The 27671-nt window shown below is 59.6% G+C and overlaps 1 protein-coding gene across 4 annotated transcripts; it reads right to left on the bottom strand.

The window, feature by feature from the left end:
- Positions 1-239: 239 nt before the first annotated feature.
- Positions 240-27671, bottom strand: EPHA2 (EPH receptor A2). Of its 4 annotated transcripts, XM_070510969.1 has the most exons (17): positions 27448-27671; positions 22893-22960; positions 20406-21075; positions 12266-12421; positions 11825-12157; positions 10945-11060; positions 10313-10466; positions 9720-9819; positions 9183-9238; positions 8797-8922; positions 8516-8701; positions 8265-8326; positions 7951-8160; positions 7589-7738; positions 6645-6838; positions 5891-6046; positions 240-1173 (listed from the first exon to the last, which is right to left on the bottom strand). In XM_070510969.1, the coding sequence occupies exons 1-17, from the start codon at positions 27530-27532 to the stop codon at positions 1068-1070; spliced, it is 2928 nt and encodes a 975-aa protein (XP_070367070.1). In that variant the 5' UTR covers positions 27533-27671; the 3' UTR covers positions 240-1067. The 4 variants fall into 4 exon arrangements, with proteins under 4 accessions (XP_070367070.1, XP_070367068.1, XP_070367071.1 ...); XM_070510967.1 differs by having other exon boundaries at positions 8265-8701; XM_070510970.1 differs by lacking the exon at positions 5891-6046.

The raw sequence follows: 27671 nt of genomic DNA, 5'->3' as shown, positions 1-27671 counted from the left end.
CTTCAGAAGCCCGGAGATCAAAGACGACAGAGGCCCGCTGGCATGGAGGCCTGGCTCAGTGGGGCCTGCTCCCTGGCCCCCTGCCCGCCTCCCACCTGCCCCCACGCCAGGGGTACATGACGTGTGCCTTGCACAAGAAGCTCTATTTAAACACTTGGGGTGGGGGTGAGCCCTTCACCCCACTTCCGACACAGAGGCCTCTCTGACCCCACAGGCCCTTCAAAGACTCAAAACCAAGATCAGTTTGAACCATCTGCAGCTTTATTTCATAGCAGAAATAAGTCATTTCCTAACAATAAATATAAAAAAAATAATAATAAATTAAGATTCAAAAAAAATACCCAACAAAACAAAATCGTTAACACTGACAGAGTGGTGAATGTTGTCTAAACGGGGGCGAGGGACCCGATGGACCGGCCCCCAGCCTGGGAACGTCTGACACGGGCCGTCGTCTGCCCCCAGCCCTGGCCAGGCCCCTGCCACACACACATTCTCTCCACAAAGTACAAAATACATATTTAAAAAACCTCAACACAACCAAGCATCCTGTGAGGGCCCCGGGGAAGCAGGAGGTTTTGGCCCATTGGGGCTGAGGAAGGCACTGGAAAGATGGGGACCACGGTGGGTCTTGCCCGGCTGCGTCTGCTGTCTGTCTGCTTCTTGTGAGTGGGTGGGGCTTGAGGTACCCTGTTCCCGTGGCCATGGGCTAAGCCCCCACCTCCCGAGACAGCAAAGGGGAGGTCAGTTTGGAAACGTCCCACATGTGCGTCCGAAGGCCTTGGGGGGGGCTCCTGCCCCGGGGATGCTGGGAACATGGCAGTGCCTGCTAAGTGCTTGGCTGTCTGTCCTTCGCAGGTGAAGAGGCCCCCCGGCCCGGGCTCCCTGAGCATCTCCTCAGTTTAGGCCAAGGTGTCGTCCACGACCCCCCAGCAGAGGCCTCAGGGTGGTGTCAATAAGGAACAACTAGCAATAAATAAGGTCCCTGGTGGCCCAGTGCGAGCTGGAAGGGAGGCCACTCTGTTTCTTCAAGTATTCTTGGCCAAGGGGGGCTTGGGGACGGTTGGGGCTCAGATGGGGATCCCCACTGTGTTCACCTGGTCCTTGAGCCCCAGCAGGCTGTAGGCAATGCGTTTCTGGTGGCCGGGCAGCCGCACGCCAATCCTCTTGATGTCGCTGTGGGCGGGAGGGGGAGAGGGAGAGTTAGGGGCCGGCTCGGGAGAGGGGGGCAGCTGCAAGAGGGAGGTGGAGGTGGGGAGAAGAGGGAACAGGCAGGGGCCTTGGGACCTGGGGCGCAAGAGAGCTCTAGTTAGGCAGAGGCCTCACAGGAGGAGCCCCGTCCCCAAAGCTTGCCAATGTCGACAAAGTTAAGAAAATGACAGCAGCGCTGACTCTGGGAGGGGCTTTTTTTAAAATCAAATCTGCACGATTGTCTGTGAAGTGGGTGCTCTTTTCACCCCCCATTGTGCAGATTAGAAAACTGAGGCTCAGAGAGGTGAAGTGATTTGCCCAAAGTCACACAGCTAGGAAGTGGAAGAGCTGGGAATCAAAGAGCTGTGAACAAATGGCCCCCTCCCCGACCCCAGGTCTGTCCCTCCTGTCCTCAGCTAAGGCCCCCTCCCCAGGCAGCACTGATGCCATTGCCAGGTGCACGGGGACCAGGGACGCTCCAGCGGTGTTGCTCAAAGCTCTCCACCCGAGGTCTCTCCCCAGCCATTGCCTTATTTCACCCCTCACTCCCTCCAAGTTCCCACTGATAACTGAGGAAGAACTTGGGGAAATACCCGCTGAGGGATCATCAAGGGTTAAAGTTCTGCTGGCCTTTAATGGGAGGGGCTTGTGGGTCACCAGAGCAGTGACTAGGTCACCCTGAGGCAGGTGTTTTTCCTTTAGGAACCTCAATTTCCTCACCTGTAAAGTGGGACAATGGTGCCTAACTGGAGGGTGGGAGACCCTGGAAACTGGTGGCAGAGGGGGAAGGGGGGCCTCGGTGCCAGGTAGGAAGATGTGCCCAGCAGCCCACCACCCTTCCCTGCCCCGCTTTTCATGCCCCTCCACCCCCTCATAAAACCACTTCCACCCCCAGGAGCCCTGGAGCAGGTTTATTGCTCACTCTGGGAGTTTTCTCTTCCACTGTCCTCACCCACCAGCCCAAACCCATGAAAACACCCAGGTTTTTATGGGCCGTCTCCTGGCTGTAAATGCAGCTAATTACATGGTGCAAGCTCCTATTTGCAATTCCGGAGACGTGACTTTCCCACAGGCTCTGTGAGCCTTTGGAGAAGTGCTGAGCATGGAAGGGCAGACCCAGGTGTGTGGGGGGGGGGCGGCTCGGGGACCTCCAGGATGGGGCTGGCTGCTCCCGCGGCAGCAAGAAGGCCAGAAGTCGGACACCTGGGAGAACTCCTAACCTACCACTGCGGGGCCGTTTCTAACCTATGCAGCTGGGGGTGTCAAAAAGGAAGTGCTGCTCTCCCACCCTGTGGGTCTCAAAGCGTGGCTCCCCGATAAGCAATTGGACCACTGGGGAAGCAGGCACCCACTGAAAAGGCAGGATCCTGGGCCCAACTCCAGACTCACTGACCTCGATGTTTTGAAGGTGGGGCAGGGAGTGTGCATTTTATTAGGTCCCAAAGGCCCTGATGTATGGCTTAAGAACCAATGGGTTATGGGAGCTATTGGAGGGCCACGGCTGAGACCTAGTGTCCTGGGCTCATCCCCTCACCCTTGTTCCCTCCGGGGGTCCAGGCTGAGCCTGGTACACAGTAGGTCCTCAAGGAGTGTCTGCAGATGAATGAATGGATGCGTGAATGAACACTTCAGCGGAGAGCGAGCCATTGCCCAGGCCGCCTTGGGCCCCTACCCCAGACTGGTGTAGTCAATCTGGCAGGGTGGGGGCTGAGGCTGCTTCTGAGGCCCGTAGGAGGCAAGAGCCCTGGGCTGGAGGGAGAAGGTTGAATTCTAGTCCTGGATGCCATCAAAGCCGTGGGTGGGTCCTGTCCTGTCTTTGGGCCTCAGTTTCTTTACATGTAAAATGAGAGGCTCTGATTGGACACAGGTGAGCCACCTGCCCCAGCCCCGTTCTCTTCCAACACAAAGTCCCCCACAATTTCCCTGCCTATTTCCTAACCACAGAGACACCCAGGATGAGGGGCACAGACTGGACAATGTGTGGCCTATTGCAGACCATTCCAAGCTTATTCCTGCCCCAGCCTGTTTTCCCCTCCAGGATCCAGGGCAGTTACTCCTATCAGCTCCCATCACAGGGGTGGGGAGACACATGACAGAGGCCACCTTTTTCCTTTGTGAGTCTGAGCACTCACAATGCCAACCCTGCCCTGGGAAATTCAAAGGCCACAGCTCCCGAGTAAGCACCTACTGTGTGCTGGCGCTGGGCACAAGGATAGTGGAATGAGAGATGGCTCCCGGAGCCTATGTGTCCGACCATTCATCCTCTCAGCACATACTCCAGCAGCACCAAGCCTCTGCTGCGGGCGTGCGGAGACCATAAGATGTCAGTCGGTGCCCCACCCCTCACAGGACACCGTATGTAGCAGCCTCGGACATGGGATGCAGCTTGATGGGCTGGGGCGCAACATCCACCTTTCATCAGCTCCTCAAAAAACATTTAGAACCACTGGTCTAGCTAGAAACTCAAGAGACTCCACAAGAACGCAGTGAATGCTCACTCTGAGAAAAGGTGGCCATGTGGGACCACAGGGGACGAGCAGCCAGCCCCTTGAGAGGGAGTCAGAGAAGCAGGGAGGCTGAGGAGGGGAGGACATTGAGGTCTAAACCCCGACCCCACCAGGAAAGGGCTGAACTCTGAGGCCAGCTCAGAGCCCCCACCCCGCCCCGCCCCGGGATCCACCCTTCAGGGTGAAAACGTGCTGAGATCCCGTTTACTTCACTGATCTGAGACAAGGAGGAGGCAGCGGTGATGGGAGTCACGCAGCCCCAGCTCCAAGGGCCAACGGGCTGCTGGGAGGAGGGGGGAGCGTGGAATGACTTCCTGTCTTTATCTAGGCCTTTTCAAAACACAACACACATGCACACACACAGCCTCCATCCATCCAAGACAGCCTTGCCCCTGCTCGTGGGAAAGGAATTGGCCGAGGAGCACCCCGGGCTATTTCGGGAAGCTTCTGAGAACACGTGTTTCCTATAAGCACTTCTTGCCCTCAGCTTTGCTCACCCAGAAGAGAAGCTGTGCTGCCCCTGGGTGGGAGCCCTGGAGGGGAATGGGGGTTGTTGCAGGTCCCCAGAAAAGCAGGGGCCCAGGAACCCTGGCATTGGCCCACAGGCTGTGGGCAGAAAGCAAGGGAGTGGAGGAAAAGGGGACAGTAACATGGATTAAGGCCCTCCTGTGCACCAGGTGTGTCATCTGTATTGCACTCATGCAATCCCACGATGGGGACATGGAGACCAAGGCTCAAGGATAGAACCTCATTTGCCCAAGATCACCTGCTAGGAAGAGGCAAATGTGGGACTTGAACCCAGAGCACAGGTTTGGGGCCCTGCTGCTGGCTGACGACAAAGAGACCCTGGGACCCGCCTCCTCTCTTCACATCTCCATGCCTCCCTCTGGGCAGCTCTGTCCCCGCCTGACTCCCATCCCTGGCCGTCCCCTCGGACAGGCCATCGCCTGAACTGAGAGGCCTTGGCCAACAGGTCAGAAGCCCAGCTGAGTGTTTTTCAGAGGCCCTGGAGAATGTTCATGCACAGGCTCAAATCTCAGAACTGTGGGAGGCCCGGGCTGTCCCCTCCATGTGGTTCCCAAAACCTCCCAGCCCCAGGGGCCCATTCCCGCCATGACCTTGGACCCTGTACAAACTGGGCTATTGGGACCATATACACTATTTTTAGAAGCACAAAAGGCTAAGAAGATAATGTTTTCTCCCTCCTGGGGCGGGAGGCGGTGTCTGTGCCAAGGGCCTGTCGGGAAAGGCCCCCGATGCCGGAGCTGGGAGGAGAGAAGAGCTCCATCAGGCAGCCTGACAAAGGGTCGTCCCCAGGACTGGGGTGAGGGGTAACTGGCACTTCTTGCCAGGATGGACCATAGGCCTGAGAGTCAACCACGTGGGGAGAGGTACCAGGAGGGGTTGGCCCAGGGCCCTCTCTCCTGGGCATCAGCTGGGAAGTCCAAGGGCTCTGCCTATTTCTTCTCGGCATCCTGGAGAGGAAGGCTGCCCCTAAAGGGCTGTGTAACCTCAGGCAAGCTCTGTAACCTCTCAGCCTCAGTTTCCCCACTTGTAAATGGGGAAGTAATAACAGCATCTATTCACAAGGCGAACAGGGAACGCAATCAGGCGATGGCTGTGAAAACAAGCCTTTCTTTTTCAGAGTCCTGGCTATGAACTGTGTCACCTGAAGTAGGCCACCTAACCTCTCTGAGACCCGGTCTCTCCACTAACGACCTCTGTGGTCCCTGTGCTCGGGACCCTGACTGACCAAAACTGGAATGCCACTCCACCCCTAGTGGCCATGGGACCCTGGGCAAGTCACCGCATGTATCTGCCCCGTTTGTCACCTGTCCAGTGCGAACACTGACAGGAGCCCCCTGCTGAGTTGTCACGAGGACTGACTCAAAGTGCTCAAGCACAGAGCCACCACACGGTCAGCACCCCAGAAACGCTCCTGTTGTTATTACAATTACTATTATCTTCCTGCTCTCAAGAAAAGATGCAGGAAGAGGAGGGAGCCAAGCAGAATTGCTGGCCGCCCACAGGGCTCTGCCCTTCCTGTGAAGCTCCTTTCTCCAAAAGAGGAGAGAGAAAGAGAAAGGAGGGGAGTGCTGGGGGGTAGAGAGAAGAGCAGATGGGTGCTGGAGCCAGAAGCAGTCCCAGAAGGCGGGAGGCTGGTGGATGGGTGGCCCCGGCAGGGCCAGACTCACTCGTTGGTCATCTGCACCACCTTCTCGATGGTGGTGTAGCCAGCCGCCAGGAAGTGCTCTGTGTACTGCTGCATCTTGATGGACTCAAGCCACTCGGACACTGTGTGGAAGGGCACTCCCTCCGAGCCGCTGGTGCTGGGCAGCCGGATGGACACCCTGTAACAGGAACCACCCGCCCTCGGATAAGAGGCTGCTGCACCCAGCCCACCCTGGGCCCCGGGCCTGCCGCTCCCTAACTGGGCAGACTGCCCCGTGCCTCAGTTTCCTCAATGGGGCAATGGGGAAGCCAAGTCAGGGAGGGTCAGGGTGACAGCCTGGCACAGTGTTGATAGCTACCGACGCCTCCCCTACTCCTACTGACAATACCACCTCAAATAATAACAAAATCACGGAATGTTAGGAGAGAGGTTCAGGGTCCCAGAGCCACAGTCCCAGCCTGGCCACTTGCCAGAACACAAGATGCTTAATTGCCCTCTGTCTCAGTTTCCTCATCTACAAAAGGGGGATAATTATAGGACCCATCCTGTAGCTTCTTTGAATGAGTTAAAACACGTTAAGCGCTGAGCGTGGCCCGGCACATCTACCGTCTATGTTGATTTCTTCCATCAGTATCATCTGCGCCATGCCCTGTCCTGTCTGAGGAAGCCCCTGCGTCACTTCAGAGTCCCCTGCCCACTACCCTTGGCTGCCGCTCCACAGACGTGGCTCAGGAAGAGAACGGGGGGCCGCCATGGGCAGAGGCCATGGAACTCACCGGGGGTCAAAGTCAGCCAGGGTCTTGAGGGAGTCGGGAGCCCGGATGAGCTTGTCGAGGATGCTGACAATGTCGGCGAACTTGGGGCGGCGGGCGCGCTCCTGCTGCCAGCACTGCATCATGAGCTGGTAGATGGCGGAGGGGCAGTCCATGGGCGTGGGGAGCCGGAAGCCGTCGTTGATGGCTTTCATCACCTGGCAGGGGACAGGATGTCAGGGGTGTCTTCAAAGCCCCCAAACCCACGCAGGCCCCCTGCAAACTCCTGTACATGCCCCTGTGGGCACAGGAGGGAAGGGGAACCCCAGAAACAGAGGGGATAGGCCTCCGTTCTCGAGCCCAACATGTGACCTTCAGAACCATACAAAGGGCAAGTGCTAAGGGGCCGTCTCCAGAGTCCCTGCTCCCTCACAGGGCACCCCAGGCAGCAGCCATGCTGTTTGCCTGGCAGGCAGCCTTGCTCCAGTCTCTGGACATCTGTGGAAGCTGCTCCCTTCGGCCAGAGCACTCTTCCCTCTCTGTGTCTTCACCTGGCTACCTTACTGTGCTGTAGTCTCAGCAGAGACGTCACCTCCTCTGAGAAGCCTTCCAGGCCGCGTGAGGCACCAGGCACATGTGCGCACACACACAAATGCATGTATGTACATGCACTCATGGCTGCATGCACATATGAATGCACACATGGATACACACATACATGCACACCCCTCCACTAACTGCTTCCTTGTCCTCCCACTGACTGTAAACAGGGACTGGGGCTGGAACCCAGCACAAGGTCAGGCACATAGTAGGCCCTCAATAAACATTTACCAAATGAACCAGTGAATGGCTGTACCAGATGAAGATTAGCCCCCCAAACTCTTTTTTGCCCACCCCCTGGGGTTCAGGAATGAGTAAAGGATTTAAGTTCAGGTCCAGGGCCGGCCTGGGCAGGGTGAGGGGCCTACCTCGTGGTTCGACAGCTCCCAGTAGGGCCGCTCGCCGTACGTCATCACCTCCCACATGACAATGCCATAGCTCCACACGTCGCTGGCCGAGGTGAACTTGCGGTAGGAGATGGCCTCCGGGGCCGTCCAGCGGATGGGGATCTTGCCACCCTGCAGGGAACCAGGCCCAGTCACTACTGTCCCCTCTGGCCAGCCCTGGGACTATCGCAGCCAGGGCCAGAAATTGCAATCAAGACCCCTCCTCCGTGCTCTTAGAGGTGTTCTTGCCCCAGGAGGGCAGGCGAGAGGACCCCGGAGCAGGCGGAGGCTGCTTCACCCTTGAGCTCTCCATCCCCAGGGGTGACAGCTGCCCTAGCACTTACACTGGTGGTGTAGGTGGCCTCGGGGTCATCCTCCAGCACGCGGGACAGGCCGAAGTCAGACACCTTGCAGACCAGGTTGCTGTTGACAAGGATGTTGCGGGCGGCCAGGTCGCGGTGGACGTAGTTCATGTTGGCCAGGTACTTCATGCCGGCTGCGATGCCCCGCAGCATGCCCACCAGCTGCAGCACGCTGAACTCACCATCCTTCTCCTGCCAGAGCACAGGTCCTCAGCTGCCAGCTGGCCCCGAGCCCACCAGGGCACCCTCCAGCACACTGGCCACGAATGCCCACCCACCCCAGCCCACATCCTTACCCGAAGGAACTTGTCCAGGGCCCCATTCTCCATGTACTCAGTGATGATCATCATGGGCTTGTCTGCAAGGGGTGGGCACAGGGGTAAGGAGATGGCCACAGGTGTAGAGAGGTGGCACAGGTGTGGGGGGTTGGGCACAGCTACTGACAGAGGCCCTATTCGGTTGCCCCAGTGGGCGGCCCCTCTCCACCCCCCGCAATGGGTCAGGTCCCTGAGGGTCTCCCAGCCCCACCTCTGGCACCAAGCCTCACATTTGGAGACGACGCCCTCCAGGCGGATGATGTTGTGGTGGCTGAACTGGCCCATGATGCTGGCCTCGCTGAGGAAGTCCACCCGCTGCTTCTCTGTGTAGCCGGCTTTCAGCGTCTTGATGGCCACAGGGACCTCCTTCTTCCCTGACACCTTCAGGGTCCCTTTGTACACCTCCCCAAACTCTCCTGCAGGCAAGTAAGGTGGCAGAAGCACCCCAGTGAGCCGGGCGTCAGGTGCTCCCAACCTGTAGCAGGCCCCTCGGCAGGTGCATCAACCTCACCTGCTCCGATCACCTTCTGCCGCGTGACACAGGATGGATGGATCTCGGTGGTAAATTTGAGCACAGCCTGGTTGGGGTCCTCATATGTGTGGGGGTCCACGTATGTCTTCAGGGGCTTCAGCTGTTCTGGAAGGGGGAAGGAGGGGCAAGGTCACAGATAGCTCAAGGAGGGGTCACTGCAAGGGACTGCCCTAGAGGGGAAGGCGGCAACATGACCAGGGACCTCAGGAGACTTGCACCAGGCTGTGGCCTTTGAGCTGCCCGAGGAAGCCCTGGGCCCACCCGCAGAGCCCCGGGAATGCCTGGTTGGCCCCATCTCTACCACAGAGCAAGGGAGGCCCGTGGGGACGGCGGGGCCGAGCGGGCCTGGAGGGGCGGCATCTCACCTGACTTGGAGAAGTAAACGTCCTCTGAGGACTGTCGGGTCCGCAGGCTCCTCCTCCTAAGAGAACCCCAGGGGAATCAAACACACAGGGAGGTCAGCGGCCTGCTCTGCCAGGGACCCTGCTGACTCTGCTCGGGTCCTGAGTAGGGGCTTGGTGTGCTCAGCACTCTGCTCCGCCGGGGGAGAGGTGGAGGGGAAATGAGCAGGCAGGGCTCACTCCTTGGGATCTCCGCCCCGTAACGGCCCCGTAATGGCCATAATGAGGGCTTTCCTCCCCAGCGCTCCCCAGCACTTCCGGCCTGTGTGTGCAGGCAGTGTGGACACACCGTTAATAATGGCCACCGTGTCCCGAGGCCCGAAGGCGTGCCAGGCGCTGCGCCGTGCTCTTTACAGTTCATTTCATCTTCACTCCCCCCGGGAGGCAGGAATTAGATTACTATCAGCCCCATTTTCCAGACAGGAAACTGAGTTTCCAGCCCCCCCCCACCCTGTGTCCCAGCTAAGCCCTTGGGAAGCCGGGGCATGGGCTCCAACAAACCTGCGGTGGATGAAGAGGCCGATTCCTGCCAGCACCAGGAGCAAGAGCACGCCGACGGCCACTCCGCCAATCACCGCCATGTTGCCAGATCCTTCCGTGGCTGTCAGGGGAGACCAGCTGATGACAAGGGAGCCCCCCAGCCCCAAACACCTTGTTGCACCCAAGGCCCACTTTAGGGACCCCACACAGTGCCGAGTGCTTTTACTTGTGATGGTTCACGTGGATATTTATTCCCATTGCATAGGTGAAGGAGGGGCTGTCCCCAGGGAACAGAGTGGGTACTCCCAGGGCTATGGGACTGATGACAGGACTCTTTCCACAATGCCCAATTGGAACTGCATTTGTCAATGCCAAAGCCTATGTCCTTCCTTCTCACAAGTGCCCTGAATGCACGGCCCTGGTCTCCTTCCCCCAGCTCTCAATTCTGCCCCCTCCCCAGTGGGTTGGGACCAACCCACACAGGGCTGGCCTAGGCCCTGGCTGACCAGAACGGGGGCATTTCTAAGTCCTTTGATCCATTTCTTCCTGCTAGGATGTCCCAACTGCTCCTTTTCAGGGCCCTGGCCTGGCCCACGCCCTGGCCCCCAACTCACACAGCGTCTGGAACTCGTGCACCTTGCTGCCGGCACCCTGGCCCTCCTGTGTCAGTGCCTGCACCTGCACCAGGTAGGTGGTGTCCGGAGCCAGGTCATCCAGGGTCACGGAGAAGCCCTCAGTGCGGCGCACGTTGTAGCTGTTGGAGTCCCCCTGTGGGTGGCCAGCGGGTAGAGGGGGACAATGAGGGCAGCACCAGGGCATTAGCTCAGCCCACCAGAGACCACCCCCAGCTTAGCAAGGTGGCTCACCTATGTTAGCAAACTCGATGCCCTTCTTACAGAAGAGGAAAGTGCAGCTCAGAGAAGGGAAGGGACTGACTCAAGGTCATCGCCAGCAAATGCATGACCCAGGACTCAGACCCACGTCTGCCTGATCCCCAAGATTATGTTCCTTCCTTCACCCCCAACTATGTCTTCTGGAGATTCCAGAACACTGTGTCTTCTTTCCCACAAATCTCTGCTGTGCTAGCCCAGGAGAGGTGACTCTCAGGATGTCCCCAGACCTCAGTTTCCCCAACTGCAGAATGGAGCTTCATCAGACAGCTGTGTCATGCAGCGAGCATCTATGTGACCAGCCGGTCCTCTGCTCGCAGCCCAGCTGGGGCCAGCTCCGACCCTCTGGGAGTTACCTTCTTGCGGTAGGTGACCTCGTACTTCCACACGCGGCTCTGCTGTGGCGGGGGGATGCTCCAGGAGACGCTCAGTGAGGTGGTGCTGCGGCCCTCCAGCTTCACCTTGGGGGGCTCTGGGCAGGAAAGCCAGTGGGGGAGGGGTGTGAGGAGCCACCTGGGGGCGGGGGGTGAGTGCACCCACACCTGGTCCCCTCTGCAGCCCAGCCTCTTGAGACCCCACTCTGGGATTCTTTTTTTTAAAGATTGGCACCTGAGCTAACATCTGTTGCCAATATTCTTTTCTTTTTCTTCTTCTTCTCCCCAAATCCCCCCAGTACATAGTTGTATATTCTAGTTGTGGGTCCGTCTAGTTTTGGCATGTGGGACGCCACCTCAGCAATGCCTGATGAGCGGTGCCATATCCGCACCCCGGATCTGAACCTGCAAAACCCTGGGTCACCAAAGCAGAGTGCACTGGCCCCCACCTTGGGATTCTTAACTTCCAGCTCCAGGCAACAGAGCCACAGTGCCGGCCCTACCACGGCTGGCACATCAGAGGGGCCCTGTGAGTTTAGGAGTGCACAAATAATAAAAACAAAACCTCCAACTCTTGTTATTTCCTTTCTATGGACCAGGCACTGTTGTAAGGGCCTTATATACAAGAATTTATTAAATCCTCTCAATAGCCCTATTACCCCCATTTTACAGGTGAGGAAACTGAGGCTCAGAGAGGTTAAGTAACTTGCCCACAGTCACAGAGTTCAGAAGCGACTCCAGAGACTGTTTTTAACCACTTGCTGCTGCCTCTCTCTGGACACAGCCGAGCCCTGGTGGCCATCCTCTTGAAGCCCCACCTGGGCAGGCCCCAAGGGCACAGCCACCACCCCCGTGCCCTCACCTGTCTGGTTGATGCTGACGCTGGCGGTTCGGAAGCTGCGGCTGGTCACCAGGTCTGAGACGCCGTTGCGGGCCTCCACGACGAAGGTGTAGTTCATGTGGGGCTCCAGGTCACTGACCGTCACGCTGGTGTGGGTCAGTGCGTGCGGTGGCTCAGAGTAGTGCACGCTGGCCTCGCAGGGCCCACACTCGCCTGACTCGGGCCAGCACTGTTCGCAGGTGACACTGTAGATGATGTCCTCGCGGCCCCCGTTGTCCTGGGGGGGCGTCCAGCGCAGCTCCACTTTGGCGCCCATGCCTATGGCCGTGAGGTAGTGCGGAGCGGAGGGAGGGCCTGCGCAGAGGGCAGAGGCCGGGGCTTGGATCCAGGAAGCCCTGGACACGTTAACCCCTGCGCCATGCCCACCTCAGTCACCCCTCCCTGACCCACTGCAAGACTCACGGGTGCAGGGCATCGACAGCGGGTCCTGCTGTGCCCGGAAGTAGCCTTCTTCACACTCACAGGAGGTGGCCCCCTCGGGGGATGGCAGGGTGTGTGCAGGGCACTCCAAACAGGGGCTCTCGGACGCCTCGGACTTGAAGAATCCAGGCGAGCAGGCTGGTGGGCACAGGGACAGACATCAGTCCAGCCAGTTCCCACCCCAAGAGGCTTTTCCACTCCCTCACCACGGGACCCCAGCAAGTCGCCAAACCGCATTGGTAAATTGTCTTGTGACGAGAAATCGAGTGGCAAGCACCTAGCCCACACCGGGCACCCAGGAAGTGCCTCGCCCACGTGCTCCACACTTTTGCATCACTCCCTGCTGGCTCTCCCAAGAAGTGCCACGCCCCTAGGCCTGGCAATCAAGGCCCACATCTCACCCTTCAGCTTCCTAAGACTCCTCTCTCACACCTGGCTCAGCACGGGCCACAGCACACTGCCCGCCTGCCTTATCCTCTTTAATCCGGGCAGACCGGCCAGATGAAGGTCCCCACCTGGGTGTTGAACTGCCCAGGGCAGTAACTGTGTCTTCTTCACCATTTGTGTTTGTCGACTGACTATCACCACCACCTCCAATGATCAGCCAGGCACACCAGCTCAGGATGCCACCCCTGCGGGTGCTCCTCCCACCCCAGCGCCTGACCACCTTCCTGTTCCGGGGCTGGCCGACAGGAAGCAGGAAAGGCCAGACCTCCAGGATTTTCTCTGGATCCGCTTCCAGGATCGAGTCATTTCCGCCACTCAGGAGGGCAGCCAGGAAGGAGCTCTTCCTCCCCGGTGGCCAGTCCTGTCCTGGCCAGGCCGGCTGGGGGCTCACCTGACTCCAGAGGCTTCTCCTTCCCACCGCCCTATCCTGCCCCAGCCCCAAACCCCTTCCTGGCCCCACAGGCAGGAAGCTGCCCAGACACAGGGCCCACTGTACAGGGCTGTCCCGGGCTAGGGAGGCTGCTGGTGGCTAGAGGGAGGTGGGGTCGCCCTAGGGACCTCTTCCACACCCTACAATCACCACCCCCTTCAACTTATCCTGTGGAGAGGGTCCTGAGACACCTCCAACCTCAGCACCACATTCATCCCTCACTCACTGATGCCCTACTCTGTGCCCGGCCCTGCGTGAGGCACAGGCCCTGAGACGAGAGGAAGCCCCTGAACTCGGGCAGCAGGAACACGAGACAGTGTCTACCATGAAGGGGTGGGCAAAGGGTTGGGGGGTGGAGATCACCTTGGCCAGAGACCTCAGGAGTCACAGAGGGATATTTCAGCTGGGGCTTCGAGGCTAAGTAGGAGTTCAGCAGGGCAGAAATATTGGGAAAAAGAGTTAGGGGTGAGAAAGAGCAAGACTAACACAGAAAGTATGAGTGGCTTTGTTGGGCACAAATTGGGGGAGCAGTAGGCAATAAGGCTGAGAGGTCTCCAGGGACCAGACTGAGAAAGACCTTTAATGCCAGGCCACAGAGGCAGGACCTTATCCTGGGAGCAACGAGAGCCACTGACGGTTTGATGCCGACAATAATGGCACAGTCAGATCTACACTGTCAAGAAAAATTCCTGGACAAAGTCTCCCTCCTTCTCCAGTCCTTTGTGTGAGCAGAAGTGGCAAAGGAGACTGAGACTCATGACTCAAAGGACACCGAGGTCCTTAAGGTCTCGGACAGTGACTTCCTGTTAATGACTCTGCTTGCAGAGAGGGCCTGGAGGCCACCCCAGCAGCCTTTCCACCCCCTCTGCGTGTCCTGCCACGTCAAAACCTCAGCACAGGCCCTGAAAGAGCTCGGGCACATGCCACAGGGAAGGGGGCTTGTCCAGGACAGAGGGGGCCTGGCGCCCGACTCCTGCTCTGTGCAGAGCCTGGAGCCCCAGTACAAGGATCACGGAGGAAGCTGTTACTGTGTGCGGCTCCTGGGCCGAACACTTGACATGCACTTAGTCCTCACAATATTCCTGTTACGCTTGGGCACTGTGATCATTCACTCCACCCTGGAGGTGAGGAACTGATGCTCAGAGTGACGGAACTGCTTGTCCAAGGTCAACAGGCTCCTAAGACACGAAACCGAAACTTGAACCCAGGATGCCCGACTTTCCTTTCCCTCTCTCCTTTCCCACGAACGTCTCAATCTGGAGCAGAGAGAAATGAACGTTCTGAAACAAGCTCAAAGACAGAGGAGCTGAGTCCTGACTCGCTTCAACAGCCAGAAAATCCCAAGACTAATTTCAGAGCAGCTGGGGGTGTGTGTGGGGGGGCACCTCCTAACACTGGTCTTCTTAGCCTGGGCATATTTATGTCCTATGGGAAGAGAAGAGTGGACTCAAACCGGGGGCGTTGGCTGGGGTGGCCAAAGCGGCCTCCTCCAGGCCCCAAAGGTCTCTGAAGTCTCCTACTGTGTTTAAGAAGTCCATGTGTACTTTGCATGCCTCTCACTACCTACCTGTTACAGTACAAAAATAGCTCAGGTAAAAACGAGACTCAGAAAGCTCAGCCATGTTTATCCCGGGATTTCAATTCCTCTAAATGCCCTGACTTGTCTGCCGAGGAGCCGACACCCTGGGTAACTGCTGGCTGCAGGTGGTCCAGGCCGAGCGGAGTCGGGGTGCCCAGGGGCCCCTAGAACCACAATCGCACCTTCCCAGCCCAGGCTCCCAGCCTAGGGAGGGTCCACAAGCCCCCACGGCTTGGGCTTGGTTCTGCTGGAGGCTTTCCTACTTCCAACCCCCCCAGTGTCCCCGCTCCCCACCACGTGTCTGCTCCCCAGCCCCCAGCCCTATGCCAAGAGGAGGAAGTGGGGGAAGAGTCGGCTTCCATTCTCTGGCCCCGGAGCCCGGGGGTGGCCCGCCTGCTGCCGGCAGGAAAGAGGGAATTTGGAGAGATTTCCGCTGCGGATGTGCCAGATAATACAGTGGCGAGGCAGCATCAACAGGGCATGTGCTTGCCTGACGAGAATGTGCTGCCCCCTCCTCCAACCACAGAACTGTAAGGGGCTGTCCCCAGGGCCCCCCCACAGTGTGCCAGTGCTCAGGGGCCCCAGAGTTCACACGCAGGACACCAGCAGGCCCCTGTGTCTTCCTGACTTGGCCTGGTTGGATTTCCTAGCATTCTGGGCAGCCAAGTGGGGACAGGAGCACACACACTCAAACACATCCACATCCACAATGGACAATGCTCATTGTCCCTTAGGCAACCAGCAAACTCCTATGCATCCTTCAATACCCAGCTTGAGCTCTTCTACACAGCCCTTCCAGATTGCCCAATTTCTGGTCTCCTTTTGCCCCATTAGGGCATCTATTACTCAATCTTATGTTTACCAAATAGAAATTGAGCACTTCCTACGTGTCTGGCACAGGGCTGTGTGCTGGGATATGATGGTGGGGTAGATAAACACCATTTTTGCTCCAGGGGAATTCACGGCCTGGATTTCATGCTCCATTTGAAATGCTTTCTGCCCATATCAGGCCCCTCATGAGACCTGGAGAGCAGGAGTGGAGTCTGAGCCATTTGTCCCAGGGCCCAGCACACGGTCTGGCACGCACCCGGTGCGGCTAACGTCTGTCGACTAGATAGATGAATGAGTGAACGTAAGCGAGTGAATGGCAAAACCTCTGATGGGCACGTTAGACACGCATGCCAGGGCCACAGAGGTGAGCAATGGCTCAGCATTCAGGGAGCCCCTTGGGGACAGAGCAGCAGGACAGTCACCTGCCTGGCACAAGAGCCTGGCTACACCTGTGAAGCGCTTCTCTGGTCCCAGTCGCCTGGCAGGCCCGGGCCACTCCAAGCAGAGGAACTGGGGCACAGTGGCTGCACCCAGGGCTGTACCCCAGTTTTTCTAGTTCCCGATGCCCGCCCCTCAGGTGGCAGTGAGGGGTGACTCAGGAACACACGCCCACTGGTGTGATGCAAATCTAGCCCCTGGCAGAACCCCACCCCCCAGCCCAACCACCTCCCAGGCTGGTGGTGGCAAGGTCAGAGGGTCAAGAGGTCGCAGTGGCAATTCATGTAGGGCCAGTCACCTCGCAAAGCCATGTCCAACTGGTGACCAGCTCAGTCCACAGACGCAGAGCGTGGACTTTGTCTCGGGCCCTGACAGACAGCGAACGGTGACCCGTAAGTTACTGACCCTGTGAATGAGCAGAATGGACAAGTCCAGACCCTGGTGGCTTCTGGCTCTGCAGCAGGCCCTGTGGTCCCCAAAAGACAGGGCTGTCCCCATGGTCCAACTGCCACCAGTGCTTTACCCCTTTCACACACACCCTGGGGAATTATCTTCGGGCACATTCCTCCAGCAAGCCCGATAAGCACGGCCCCCCAGCCTCCGCCTCCTGCCGTCTCCCCACCACCAGGCTTTTATCTTGTTTGCTGTGCACACCTCCTTCCTTCCGTTCTGGGGACACACTTACCTCCGGAGGGAGGGAGGGAGGGGCCTCCCCATGGAGCTGCCAGCACCTGAATTTGCCCCCAGAGTGAGCTGAGGGTGGGGCGGGCAGGGCACAGAGGTGGGGGGCTGCCACCTACAGCCTGCAGCCCCACAGGCCAGAGGACTCTCCACAGACACAAGGCCCAGGGAGCTCCCCAGGGAGGAGACAAGCCCAAGAGGCACCGGCTCACAGAGCCCCCAACTCAGGGATGTCTCCCCTTCAACTACCGACGACCCCAGGCTGGGTCGGGGCCACTCAGGATGCTGGCGCTAGGACTCTGTTCCTTGCCACATGTAGTGAGGTCACCTGGTCAACGGTTTGCCAGAACAATCCAGGTTCTCAGAGTGACCCACAGCAGAAGTCACAAGAGGCAGCCTCTGACCCCTGAGTCAGCAAGGGGCCACCAACTCATTTTACAGATGGGGACATGGAGGCCCAGAGGGGACTCGCCAAGGTCACACAGCCTGTGGGTAGGACACATGGCAGGGGCATTTGGGGACAGTGTACTGCCCTCCTCATGCCAGGCCCCTTGTCTTTTGGTCACTGGTCACTGTTTCCTCTCTCTGGGCCTCAGTTTCCTCATTTGTAAAATGGGGACAAAGTCCGTGGCTGCTCTGGGTTGTGTGTGGAGACCGGAGGAAACCTGCCTGTGAAACGCACAGCGGGTGCCTGGAATGAGGTGTCCCTGTGAACTGGGGGAGAGAGAAACTAGAGCGGAGAAAGGACGTCCCCAAGGGGCTGGGACCTCCAAGGAGGGAATTCCCAACCCCTCCCTGCGTCCACCTCCAGCTCTGGCCTCCCGCTGCTGGGCTGAGGCCCTGGCCACGGCCGCTGGCCACCTGCTCACCTGGCCGGCAGTCCCCACGGCCGAGGCGCCAGCCGGGGCCCAGGAGCTCTGCTGCCGATGCCAGTACAGGAAGCAGAGACAAACAGGGAGACAAAGCCACCCCGGGGGAGATGCCGGTCAGCCTGAGTGACTCCACTGTCCCCCAGGCAGGGCCGGGGGCGGGGCGGGGGGGGGCTGGAGTGAAGCTGGCTCATTCCTGACATAGCTCACGAGAGCAATCCGGGCAGCGTGCCCACCTGTCCGAACACAGCACCTGGGAGGCGCCTCCCTTCCATTGTCCCTTTAACTCTTTCCTGAGCTCCCAGCTTCCTGAGGAAAGGACCCTGAGAAGAAACGAACTCTGGGAACAACCGGGACCAGGTGCTGGGTGAACTCAGGGAAGCCATGCTCCTCTCTGGGCTCAGTCTGTCATCAATAGAAGCCCCAGAGGGGGAATCTGGGTCTATGGCCCCGAGGAGGGTCAGGCAGGGGGACAGACTCTGCACCCCCCCTCCATTTCTCCCTCAACATGCTCTGTCCCAGCCCCCCAACCACCCCTTCTCCTGCACCAGGACCCACCTTCCCGGGGCTGCCCTGAGAGCCTGTCCCAGGGCCAGGAGCTGAGTCAGGGATTCCAAAGGAACTGGTCACTTCCCGCCCCATTTCCTGACCCATCCTCCGGCCTGGATGCCACTGCATCACCTGGATTCAAATCCCAAGGCGGCTGCATTTTAGCTGTGTGACTCCAGGCAACTCTCAGAGCCTCTCTAAGCCTCAGTTTCCTGTCTGTTAAATGGGACGGATAACAGCCTCCGCCTGGCAGAAAGGGGTGCGGATCCAGCAGGAGCGTCCCGATAAAGCACCTGCTCGGCTCATGCCTGCCCTTGGAGAGCACTTGTCCACCAGAGTGACTGTCACTATCTCCATCGGCATCCTGGTCAGGGGCTGGGGGACAAGTGTGGAGGGACAAAGTGTAGCCAGCCTGGGGGTTCCCAGCCATACAGAGGGCCCCTAAACCACAGTAAAGGGAGCAGGATCCCAAGGAGGGATGACCAGGGCACCAGGTGGCTGCCGGTTGAGAGGGTCCCACCAGCGACGTCAAGGGTTTCGCTCCTGGAAACCAGTCCTCCCACACGGGGCCTGCTGAGTGCCTCACAAACAAAGCCTGCCAGAGCCCTGACCCCACCTCTGGGGGAGGGAAAGCGGCCCCCCTTCCCAGGGACCCCCCCAACCCCAACTGTCCACTTATCTCTGCAGGGCCTGAATCACCAGCCTGTGGAAAGTTTTCTGCTGTCCCTCGGCCCCCACCCCTGCATTCCTGTGTGAGGATGTCATGTGGGAGGAGGCAGCTCGACCCACAGGGCTGCCTCGGCGCCCCCCCCGCCCCCCAGTCATTGTCTGAAACTGGGAGTGTGCACTCGAGGTCACCTACAGGGGCCGCCTGGGGAAGGGGGACTCGCTCAGCAGAGGGGAGCTGGGAGGACGACGGGGCGGTGGGAAGGGCTGGAGCAGAGACTACACCACAGGCTTATGGCCAGAAGGGCTCTTAGGGAACTTCTCATCCAGGGGTTTGCAGACTGTGTTAAGCAAGGTTCTGAGGATTTGTTTTAGGAGGCAAATGGAGCCCACAGGAAAGGGCTTCAAGCCCCTCCAACACTTCAACCTACTCCATGGGTTGCAGGATCTATGGCTAAAAACCAAGCATGAAGTCTGCTGGTATAGCTGAACTTCTCATTTTATTAACAGGAAACCTGAGGCCGGAGGCAAAGAGAGAGCCACCCAAGGAGAGAGCATGTACAACTGTAGGGACCAAACCCCCAATTTCTCAACATCCCACTTATCTCAGCAGAGAAGCTCCCAGAGAGAAGGGACGAGCTGGCCTTCCAAAGGTCGGCCCGCATTCCACAAATGCCCTGCCCCACAGCCACTTCTAGAAAACGTCACCCAGTGAAAAAGATCCACGTTGCTGCTGTTTCCACTGTCACAGGTCCCGGCCGTGCCAAGCCGCAGCCTCCCAGCGTGAGCTCACTACGGCCCAGGCCCCTCCCCAGAGAGTCTGACTTCATCGGCCCCCTCTCTGGGCTCGACTGCCATCGGTAGAAGCCCCAGCGGGAGAATCTGGGTCTACGGCCCGGGGAGAATCAGGCAGGGCGACAGGCCCTGGGGCCCCCTTCCACCTCGTGCAGGACTCTCACGTGCAGCCAGGGGTCGTGAATCCTGAGTCCCATTCACTCACCTCCACGTACAAAGAGGAGCCAGAGGCCTAGAGAGGTTAAGTGACTTGCCTAAGGTCACACAGTGAGTTAACAGAGAGAGAACTAGCTCCTGGGACCGTCCCTTGTGTCCACAGTATTGCTATATAGTAGATACTCAAGATACACTTGTGAGATGAATCAAAAAGGACAACCACACTTAAAGCTCTTACGTGTCAGACGCTGACCTAAGCACTTTATGAGCATTAAGTCATTTGATTATCATAACAACCCTACAAGGTGGGCTCTATGTTCATCTCCATCTTACAGATGAGGAAACCCAGGCACAGAGAGGTTAAGGAACTGGCTTAAGGTCACACAGCTAAATGTAGAGCTGGGATTTGAACCCCGGCATTCTTGTTCTAGAATCCTTGCTCGTAACCTCCATACTATACTGTTTCCCACTTCATTCATTCTCAGTGAATAAGTGAATGAAGTCACAAATAAGGAAACTGATGTCCAGGAAGGCCCTACGATTTCCACTGATGGAACCACTGCAGGTCAGAGCAGGGATAACTTTACCAAAGACCCCACCGTCCCAGAGCCGAGACTAGAGGCCGGGGACGCAGCCTCCCCCAGTAGCCCTTTGCCCTGCCACCCCTGCACCATCACTCACCCTGGCAGGCGTCCTCCACCTTCTCGTAGCCCGCCTGGCACAGACACTGACCGATGGGCACCAGCCACTCGCCATCCACCGCGCAGTGCATGCGGGGCTCTTCGCCTCCGGGTGGCACCACGGCATGGTCCACACAGGTGCCAGGCACGGTGGCCAGGGAGGGTGCGTCGGAGCCCGCGATGGTCTCGGGGAAGCGGGCCAGGCCCTGCAGCAGCTCGGGGCACTTCTTGTAGTAGACGCGGACGGAGAGCAGCGCCACGCAGGCGCCGATGTCCTGGAAGGCCAGGTAGAAGCCCTTGCGGCTGAGCGGCCCCACCGAGCGCTCCTCCACGTTCAGCTTCACGTGGCGCGCCTCGAAGTCGCTGCTGACCGTGATCTCGTCCGGCGCGATGGTGTCGATCTTGGTGAACTGGCGCTTCTGGAAGTTGGTGCCGTAGTCCACGTCCGACTCAGCGTAGTAGAGGTTGAAGGTCTCCTTGCAGGAGCTGGCGCCCCCGGGGAAGCTGTTGCAGTCGCGCACGGTGAACTTGAGCTCGATGAAGATGCGCTCGGCCTCACCCCGGTACACCCAGTTGGTGCGGAGCCAGTTGTCCTGGTCGCCGGCCACCACGTTGCACACAGAGTACATGTAGATGGGCATGTCGTCCATGATGTTCTGCATGAGGTCCCACTGCGTGCGGGCCGACAGGTGAGTGTGGGCAAGAGCCGAGCGGCAGACTGAGGCCCAGAGGCCGTGCCTTGGCGGCAGAGCTGGGCCTCAGGAAGATGCTTACAACCCCTGCTATCCTCATTCTACCGGGAAGGACACAGGCCCAGAGAGGGGCATCAAGTCACCTCCACATGCTAGAAGTGGCTGAGCCAGGACCCGGCCCCCCGGTGTTCCCGACCCCAGTGTCAGGGTGCTGAACTCTCTATTAGACTGTGCACTGGGGGCGGAGTCTGTGGGATGACATAAGCTCTCTGAGCCTCACGCTCCCCATCTGTACAATGGGGCAAGATCCACCTCCCATAATAGCCTTGAGGAGAAACGAGAGAACGCCTACAGAGCACTGAGCACGGCGCCTGGCCCGGGCAGGATGAAGCAGCTTTCGCACCAGGCAGCTGGTACCATCATCATCACCATTATCGTTCACTGTACGTGCGTGTGTGTTGACGTGTGTGAGTGGCAGGGGGGGCAGTTAAGTTGAAAACAATGGATAACCCCCCATCACCTAGATTTTGGATTTGGAACAGGTCAGCGCATATTCTTCCCTCCTCAGAACATAGCTCAGCCTCCTCCTCTAGGAAGACTTCCCATGTTGGACCAAGGTTGGGCCGAGTGCCCCCATCTGGCTTCCAGTCTCCATGTCCCCTTTACTGCAGCACCTATGTGGTGACAACCACATCTGGCTCCCACACTAGCTCTGAACTCCTTGGGGCAGGGACGGCGTCTCACTCCTGCATCCCCAGGGCCTACCGGGCACAGAGGAGGTAGGTGCTCAGGAAAGTACTGAATGAATGAGTGAGTGAATGAATGAAAGCAGAGGGGCTGAGGAAGGAGGCCTGGGCTGCACTGTTTGGCGTTGGCCAAGGGCTCAAATGCCCTTGGGCCTCAGTTTCCCACTCTGTATAATGACTGGGTTGGATTAGGTGATCTGTGTTCCCGTCCAGCTTGACATTCCAAGACACTGGGAATCCGCTAGAGCTTCACTCCAGGCTTCCTCGGAGCTAAGGTGACCAGCGACAAGCACCTGAATCACATGGATCTGGCCAGCAGTGGGAACTGTCCCAGGTAGCCCCCTGGAGACCCCACTCTCCTCGGCTCAGGCCCAGGACAAACTCAGCAAGGGCCCATTGTACAGAGGGGGAAACTGAGGCCCAGACTGCAGCAATAGCTTCCCCAAGACCACACAGTGACCACACACAAAGCCAGGGCAAGGACCCCAGCGTCTGGCCCGCCAGTCCTGGCCACAGCAGGGCAGGGCAGAGGGAGGACGCTTGGGTGGGCTGAAGCAAAATAAACTCAGCCCTGAGCAGGAAGGGGAAGCAACAGCTGGGGGAGCAGGGAGAGGGGCCCGGCAGGAAGGAACTCGATCCGGTTTCCCGGGGCAGTGGGGACCTGGGAGCCACTGCTCCCTGTCCCTCCCTCAACTCTCACCTCCTGGGCTAGGACCCTCAAAGGCATGCGGAGCCTTTAACCCCTTCCCCCCCAAGAGGTGGACAGAGGGAACCAGAGGGGGCTCTGACCATCAGCCTCTGGGGCATCCAAGAGACCTGCTCTGCCAGGGACCAGCTGTCCCCTCAGCTCTTCCCACCTCTCGGGTCCCTTCCCTACCTTCCAAGCACCCACCCGCCCACCCGCCCGGCCTGGGGCACTGACTCTGAGCCTGGGGTGAGAAGCAGAACCCTGAGTTTGAGGCCTGGCTGAGCTGTTTGATCTAGGCCAGGCCCCATCGCCCCAAGCCTCGGTCTCCCCATCCCATGCCCCACCCGACCCTGAAGACTTACCCCTTTGCCGTACGGGTGCGTGAGCCAGCCAAGCTCTCCTTTAGCTGCGGCAAAGTCCAACAGCACAACTGGAAGAGACAGGAGGGGGACCGGTGAGCGGGAGGGTGTCTCCAGGGGTCAGACCGAAGCGGAAAAGGTGGCAGTCCCCCAGGAACCCCAAGAGGCCGTGATGGCTTCCTCAGCCCTCAAAGAGACCCCACTGTGTGGGGTCACCATATCTAAGAGACCCATCCCTCAACAAATAGGGAAGAGGAGGCCGGGGGAAGGGAGGGACCGAGCCTAAGTCATGGAGCAGGCTGGGTGAGGCCTAGCCGGGTCTCCCAGGCCGCGGGTCTAGCACACAGGCGCCCCCCCCAGTCAACCCCCAGCTGGGCAGAGTGGGGCAGAGCTCAGCCCAGCAGGGGGACAGCAGCTGGGCTGAGAGCTGGGGTGAGCAGGGCTATTAAGTGACACCGCGCTGCCCCATCTGCTTCCTGGGACAGGCCCCTCAGCAGCACTTCACCCTCCGGCCTTGGGGGCACTTGTGTCTGTTCCCGCCACATCCCCCCAGAGTGAAACCCCCCACCCCCACCCAGGCCACACGGCACACACATATACAGCACACGTATGTACACACGTGTCTCATAGCATTCCAAGAGGAGAGAGCTGTTAACAGGTGGGAATAGCTCCAGGGAGCGGGGGCCAGTGGGGGGTGTCTGGAAATCGATCTTCCCACCACAAAAGCCACAGAGCAGGCGGGATAAAGCCCTGAACCCACAGGGGTCTCTGGGAGGGGCCCAAAGATCCACACAGCTGGCGAGGTCCCTTCCCTGGGAAAGTCAGGTCACTCCCACCGCCCCTGTCCCTCACACCCTGGCCCTGCCAGGGGTGTCTGGGGGGCAGAGAAGGAAACCCTTATAGAGGATTTCCAGGCCTAGAGGGACCAGGTGCCAGGACCGTGCTGTCCCCCGAGAGACATCTGGGGCCTGGAGGAGGGACACACTGCCAGGGGCTTCCCTAGATCTAGCCCCGCCCTCGGGCGCCCCCGTCAGTCCATCCCTGACTCTCCACCAGGTCTTCGGCTGCAGCTGAGATCCAAGGGCCCGGGTACTGCCCCTCTTCCATGTCCAAGTAAGGTTCAGGTAGCTGCCCGCAGGAGCCACCTCCCTGGAGGGCAAGGAGATTGGGGAAACTGAGGCACAAGGATATTGCAAGGTCCCCGGATACAGAGGGGGGAGAGGGGAAGGGATCAAAAACTCACTTCCTTTGGACCCTCTAGCATGAGGCATCTGGACTCAAGGAGCAGCATTCCTCAAGGCCAGGGCCTGGAAGAGCAACTCTAAGGGGGGCACTCGGGCAGGCAGGGAGCAGAGAGGGGCCTGATTCAGAGAGACTGGGAAGCGGGGTGGTGTGGAGGGCGGCATGGAGGAGCCCGAGAGGAGCGTTAGAAACCCTTTCCTGAGGCTACACTGCCCTGCTCCCCTGGGCTGACGGCCCCCAGGCCTGCATGTGAGGGACTGACAGCCAACAGGCCAAACCTCTCTAGGAAATGTCCCGCAGCCCACACGGGGCGAGGAAATCCAATGTGGCCCCAGCCCCAAGGCTGAGGGATGGGGAGGGTGGCTGGGGGGTGGGTAGGGGCAGGGACTTGTTCAGACATGCCCAGGGCCCAGCCTTGGAAAACTCACTAACCCTACTAGCAAATGGAATGTTCTGGCTACACAGGAAGGAATCTGGGGGTTCCTGGCTCCAGCTGGGTGGGAAGGAGGACAACGGCGGGTGCGCCCCCGTCCCCAGACCAGACCAGGCGGGTAGGAAGCTGCAGTTCATGCTCCTGAGGGAGGGGGCTCAGGGCTCCCAGGCTCTGAAGGGTTAACCTGGCACGGAGGGACCCCCCACCACCCCTGCCAGAGCAGGCTCCCCTCCCAGCCCCAGGCTTGGCTCTAGAAGTATCACCTGGCTCATCTGAGAAAAAGAAGCCCTCCCACAGGAAGGAGCCTCCCCAGGGGCTTCCAGCCTCAGCCACCTCCCGGGAAATTCCCTAGAACCGGTCACCAGGAACGGGAGCCCAGCAGGGCCCTCCACCCTGCTGTGGGTGCGGCTCTCTCCCTGAGCCCTTCCAGGGCCACAGGCTCCTGTTCCTGGGAATGGGTGGGAGCCCAGGCACCCCTCAACTGCCCACAAGGCTTCCCTGAGAGGCCAGGACCAGGCAGGGCTCCTCCAGGAGCCCTCTGTCCCTCACCACACCCCCCGGAAAGCCTCCTCCTCTGCCTTAAGTTCCACCCTAAGTGTCATCCTACAGGCCCATAGAGCTGTACAGCTCCTTACTCAAACCACTACCACCACCCCTTCCCCTGTGTCACCTCCCTGCTCCCCATCCCTCTTTAACCAAGACCAGCTAATTCCTACAGAAATGGGGGAGGCAGGGGACTCGGGAAAAAAATGAAGAAAAAAGAGAAGTGGACAGAGGGCAAGCTGGACTCTTACAGAATCAAGAAGCCAAGGACCTTCCAGGCCTCCTGGGCATTCTCCAGCCCTCTTCCCATCAGGCACCTCAAGTCAGCAACCCCTGGACCCCTGCCCAGCTAGTCTCGCTTCTCAGAAAAATCCACCATGAAACCACAAGGCGAGGGGCCCTGGGTCTGGCAGCCCAAGAAGCTGGATGCTCAGATCTGACCCTCGCTGGGCAGAGCGCCCTGGCTGGCGAAGGCTTGGCCTTGCCTCAGTTTCTCCATTTGTAAAAGGAGGACAGATTCTGTGGCTGTTGAGAATCTAACAGACTCCGCGTGAGTCTCCAAACACAGCTATGGGGAGAGGGCAAGAAAGAAAAGGGGAAGCGCGAGAAAAAGGGGATGTGAGCAGCAGCCAGGGTTAAGGGCGGAGGGGGTATGTGTGTCCTTCTGTCTGTCCCCCTCCAACCCATGGCAGGTGGGTCCACCACATCTAGCCTGCCAGCTGGGCCATCACTTCTCCCCACCGTAGGCACACGTCCCTAGGGAGGTGCTCTCAGGGACTCTTGGAGCCCAAGCAAACGTGCTCCCCTACTCCAGGACTCTCCAATGCACACCCTTTCCCCCATCCCATGGAAGGGGGGCCTAGTCATCTGGGCCGAGGAGGCATGACATGGGGCACAAGGACAAGGCAGCTCCAGGCTTCCAGGCTGGCGGCTGGGGCTGCAGCAGGCAAGCAATGCTGGGGAGTGTCAGTGCTGCCTAATCCGCAGCCCCCCCCACCCCCACCCCTTCTCTCCAACCACAGTTCCCCAGGCAGGGGGAGGACCAAAAGCTGGGAGGCAGGTATTGAGGGTCACAGGAATCCCTGCCACCCACTCCTCCTATAAATTGGGCTCAGGAGCCCTGACTGACCCAGGCACGGGACAGGATGCCACCCCCTTCCCCCCACAAGAGCTCCAGCTCTGGCTCTTTTCCAACCAACTTGGAATCGCAAATCCTCCGACCCCAGTTTTGGGGGTGGAAAAAAAGGACAAGGCTCCAGGAAACTTCTCACCCGGCAGGGCTTCCTCCCCACTTCCCCCTGGCGGAGCCTGCGGAAGCCTCGCTCTGCCCAGGCAGCGGGGAAAACTTGTTCTCACTGTTGGAAACTGAAGCCGGCCTCGAATGGGTGGACAGGAAGGTCCTCGGCCAAGGGCAGGAGCCCCCATCCTCTCTGCGACCCTAGCTGAGGGGCAACGCCCCCATCCCCACACCCGCCCCGCCCAGGGCAAAGTCTGCGGTGGCCCCTTCCCAGCGCTCACCCAGCGCGGCTCCGGGAGCGCTGGGGCGGGGGCGGGTGATTCAGTCCCCCACCCCCGGGTGCCCGGACTCCCTGGTGGCCCTAGGGTGACGGCTCCACACCTCGGAAGGCCGCGCCCCCACCTGCCACATTTCCTAGTTCTGAGTCACCCCTTGCTCAGAATTCTAGGCTTCGGTCCTTCCTGTCCGCACTCGCGGCCCCGAACCTGCCCCCCGAGCCTGGGAAAGCGGGGGGAAGGAGGGAAGGCTGTGCGTGGGCAGACTGACCCGAAACTCCCCCGGTACTCTCCTCCAGGACTGGAGGCAAAGAAGGGCGCGGAGAAAATCTCAGGAAGCAGGGGCTTCCGCAGGGGGCTCCCACAGGCCGAAGAGCCCCCTCCCCAAAATGAGGGGCCTCCCCAGAAATGCCTTCTCCGCTAAATCGGGCCAAACGCGTTAGCGAATTCGGTCACCAAGAAGCTGAGCCCGCGGAAGGTCCCCCAGACACCCCCTTCTCCTAGGGACTCCCGCACCCCCCGCCGGGACGCGTTCCTGAAACCGCCGCCCGGGCTGCAACAGCATGGGCCGCGCCGCGTCCCCTTCTCGACGGCCTCCGAGCCGCGCACGACCGGGCCGCAACCCCTTAGTCACCAGAGGCCCTATAACCCTGGGTGGGGGTCCCAGATTCGTCTCGATCGCCGCCCTCCCGACCCCAGGGTGCCGGGACTGGGCGGCGCCAGGTCGGTTTCCAAAGTCGCGCGCGTCAAGGCGCGCGGGCTCCGGGAGGCGCGGGGCTCCGGGGGTCGGGCCGCCGGGGCCGGGGCGGGCGCCGCGCGCACACTCACCTTCCTTGCCCTGCGCGGCGGCGGCCGCGGCCAGCAAGCAGCCCAACAGCAGCGCGAGGCCGGCGCGGGGCGCCCGACGCTCCATGCCGCGCTCCTGGCTCCCCGCCGACCCTCCGCGCCCGGCTCCCGCACGCCCGCAGCCCGCACGCCGGCCTCGGTGTCCCGCTCCCGCCTGCTGCCCGCGCGCAACTTCGGTCCCTCCTGCCCCGAGTCCTTAATGGAAG

The sequence above is a fragment of the Equus asinus genome, chromosome 5 (genome assembly GCF_041296235.1).
Source record: "Equus asinus isolate D_3611 breed Donkey chromosome 5, EquAss-T2T_v2, whole genome shotgun sequence".
Classification (NCBI taxonomy): domain Eukaryota; kingdom Metazoa; phylum Chordata; class Mammalia; order Perissodactyla; family Equidae; genus Equus; species Equus asinus.
This window is presented reverse-complemented; position numbering and strand designations above follow the sequence as displayed.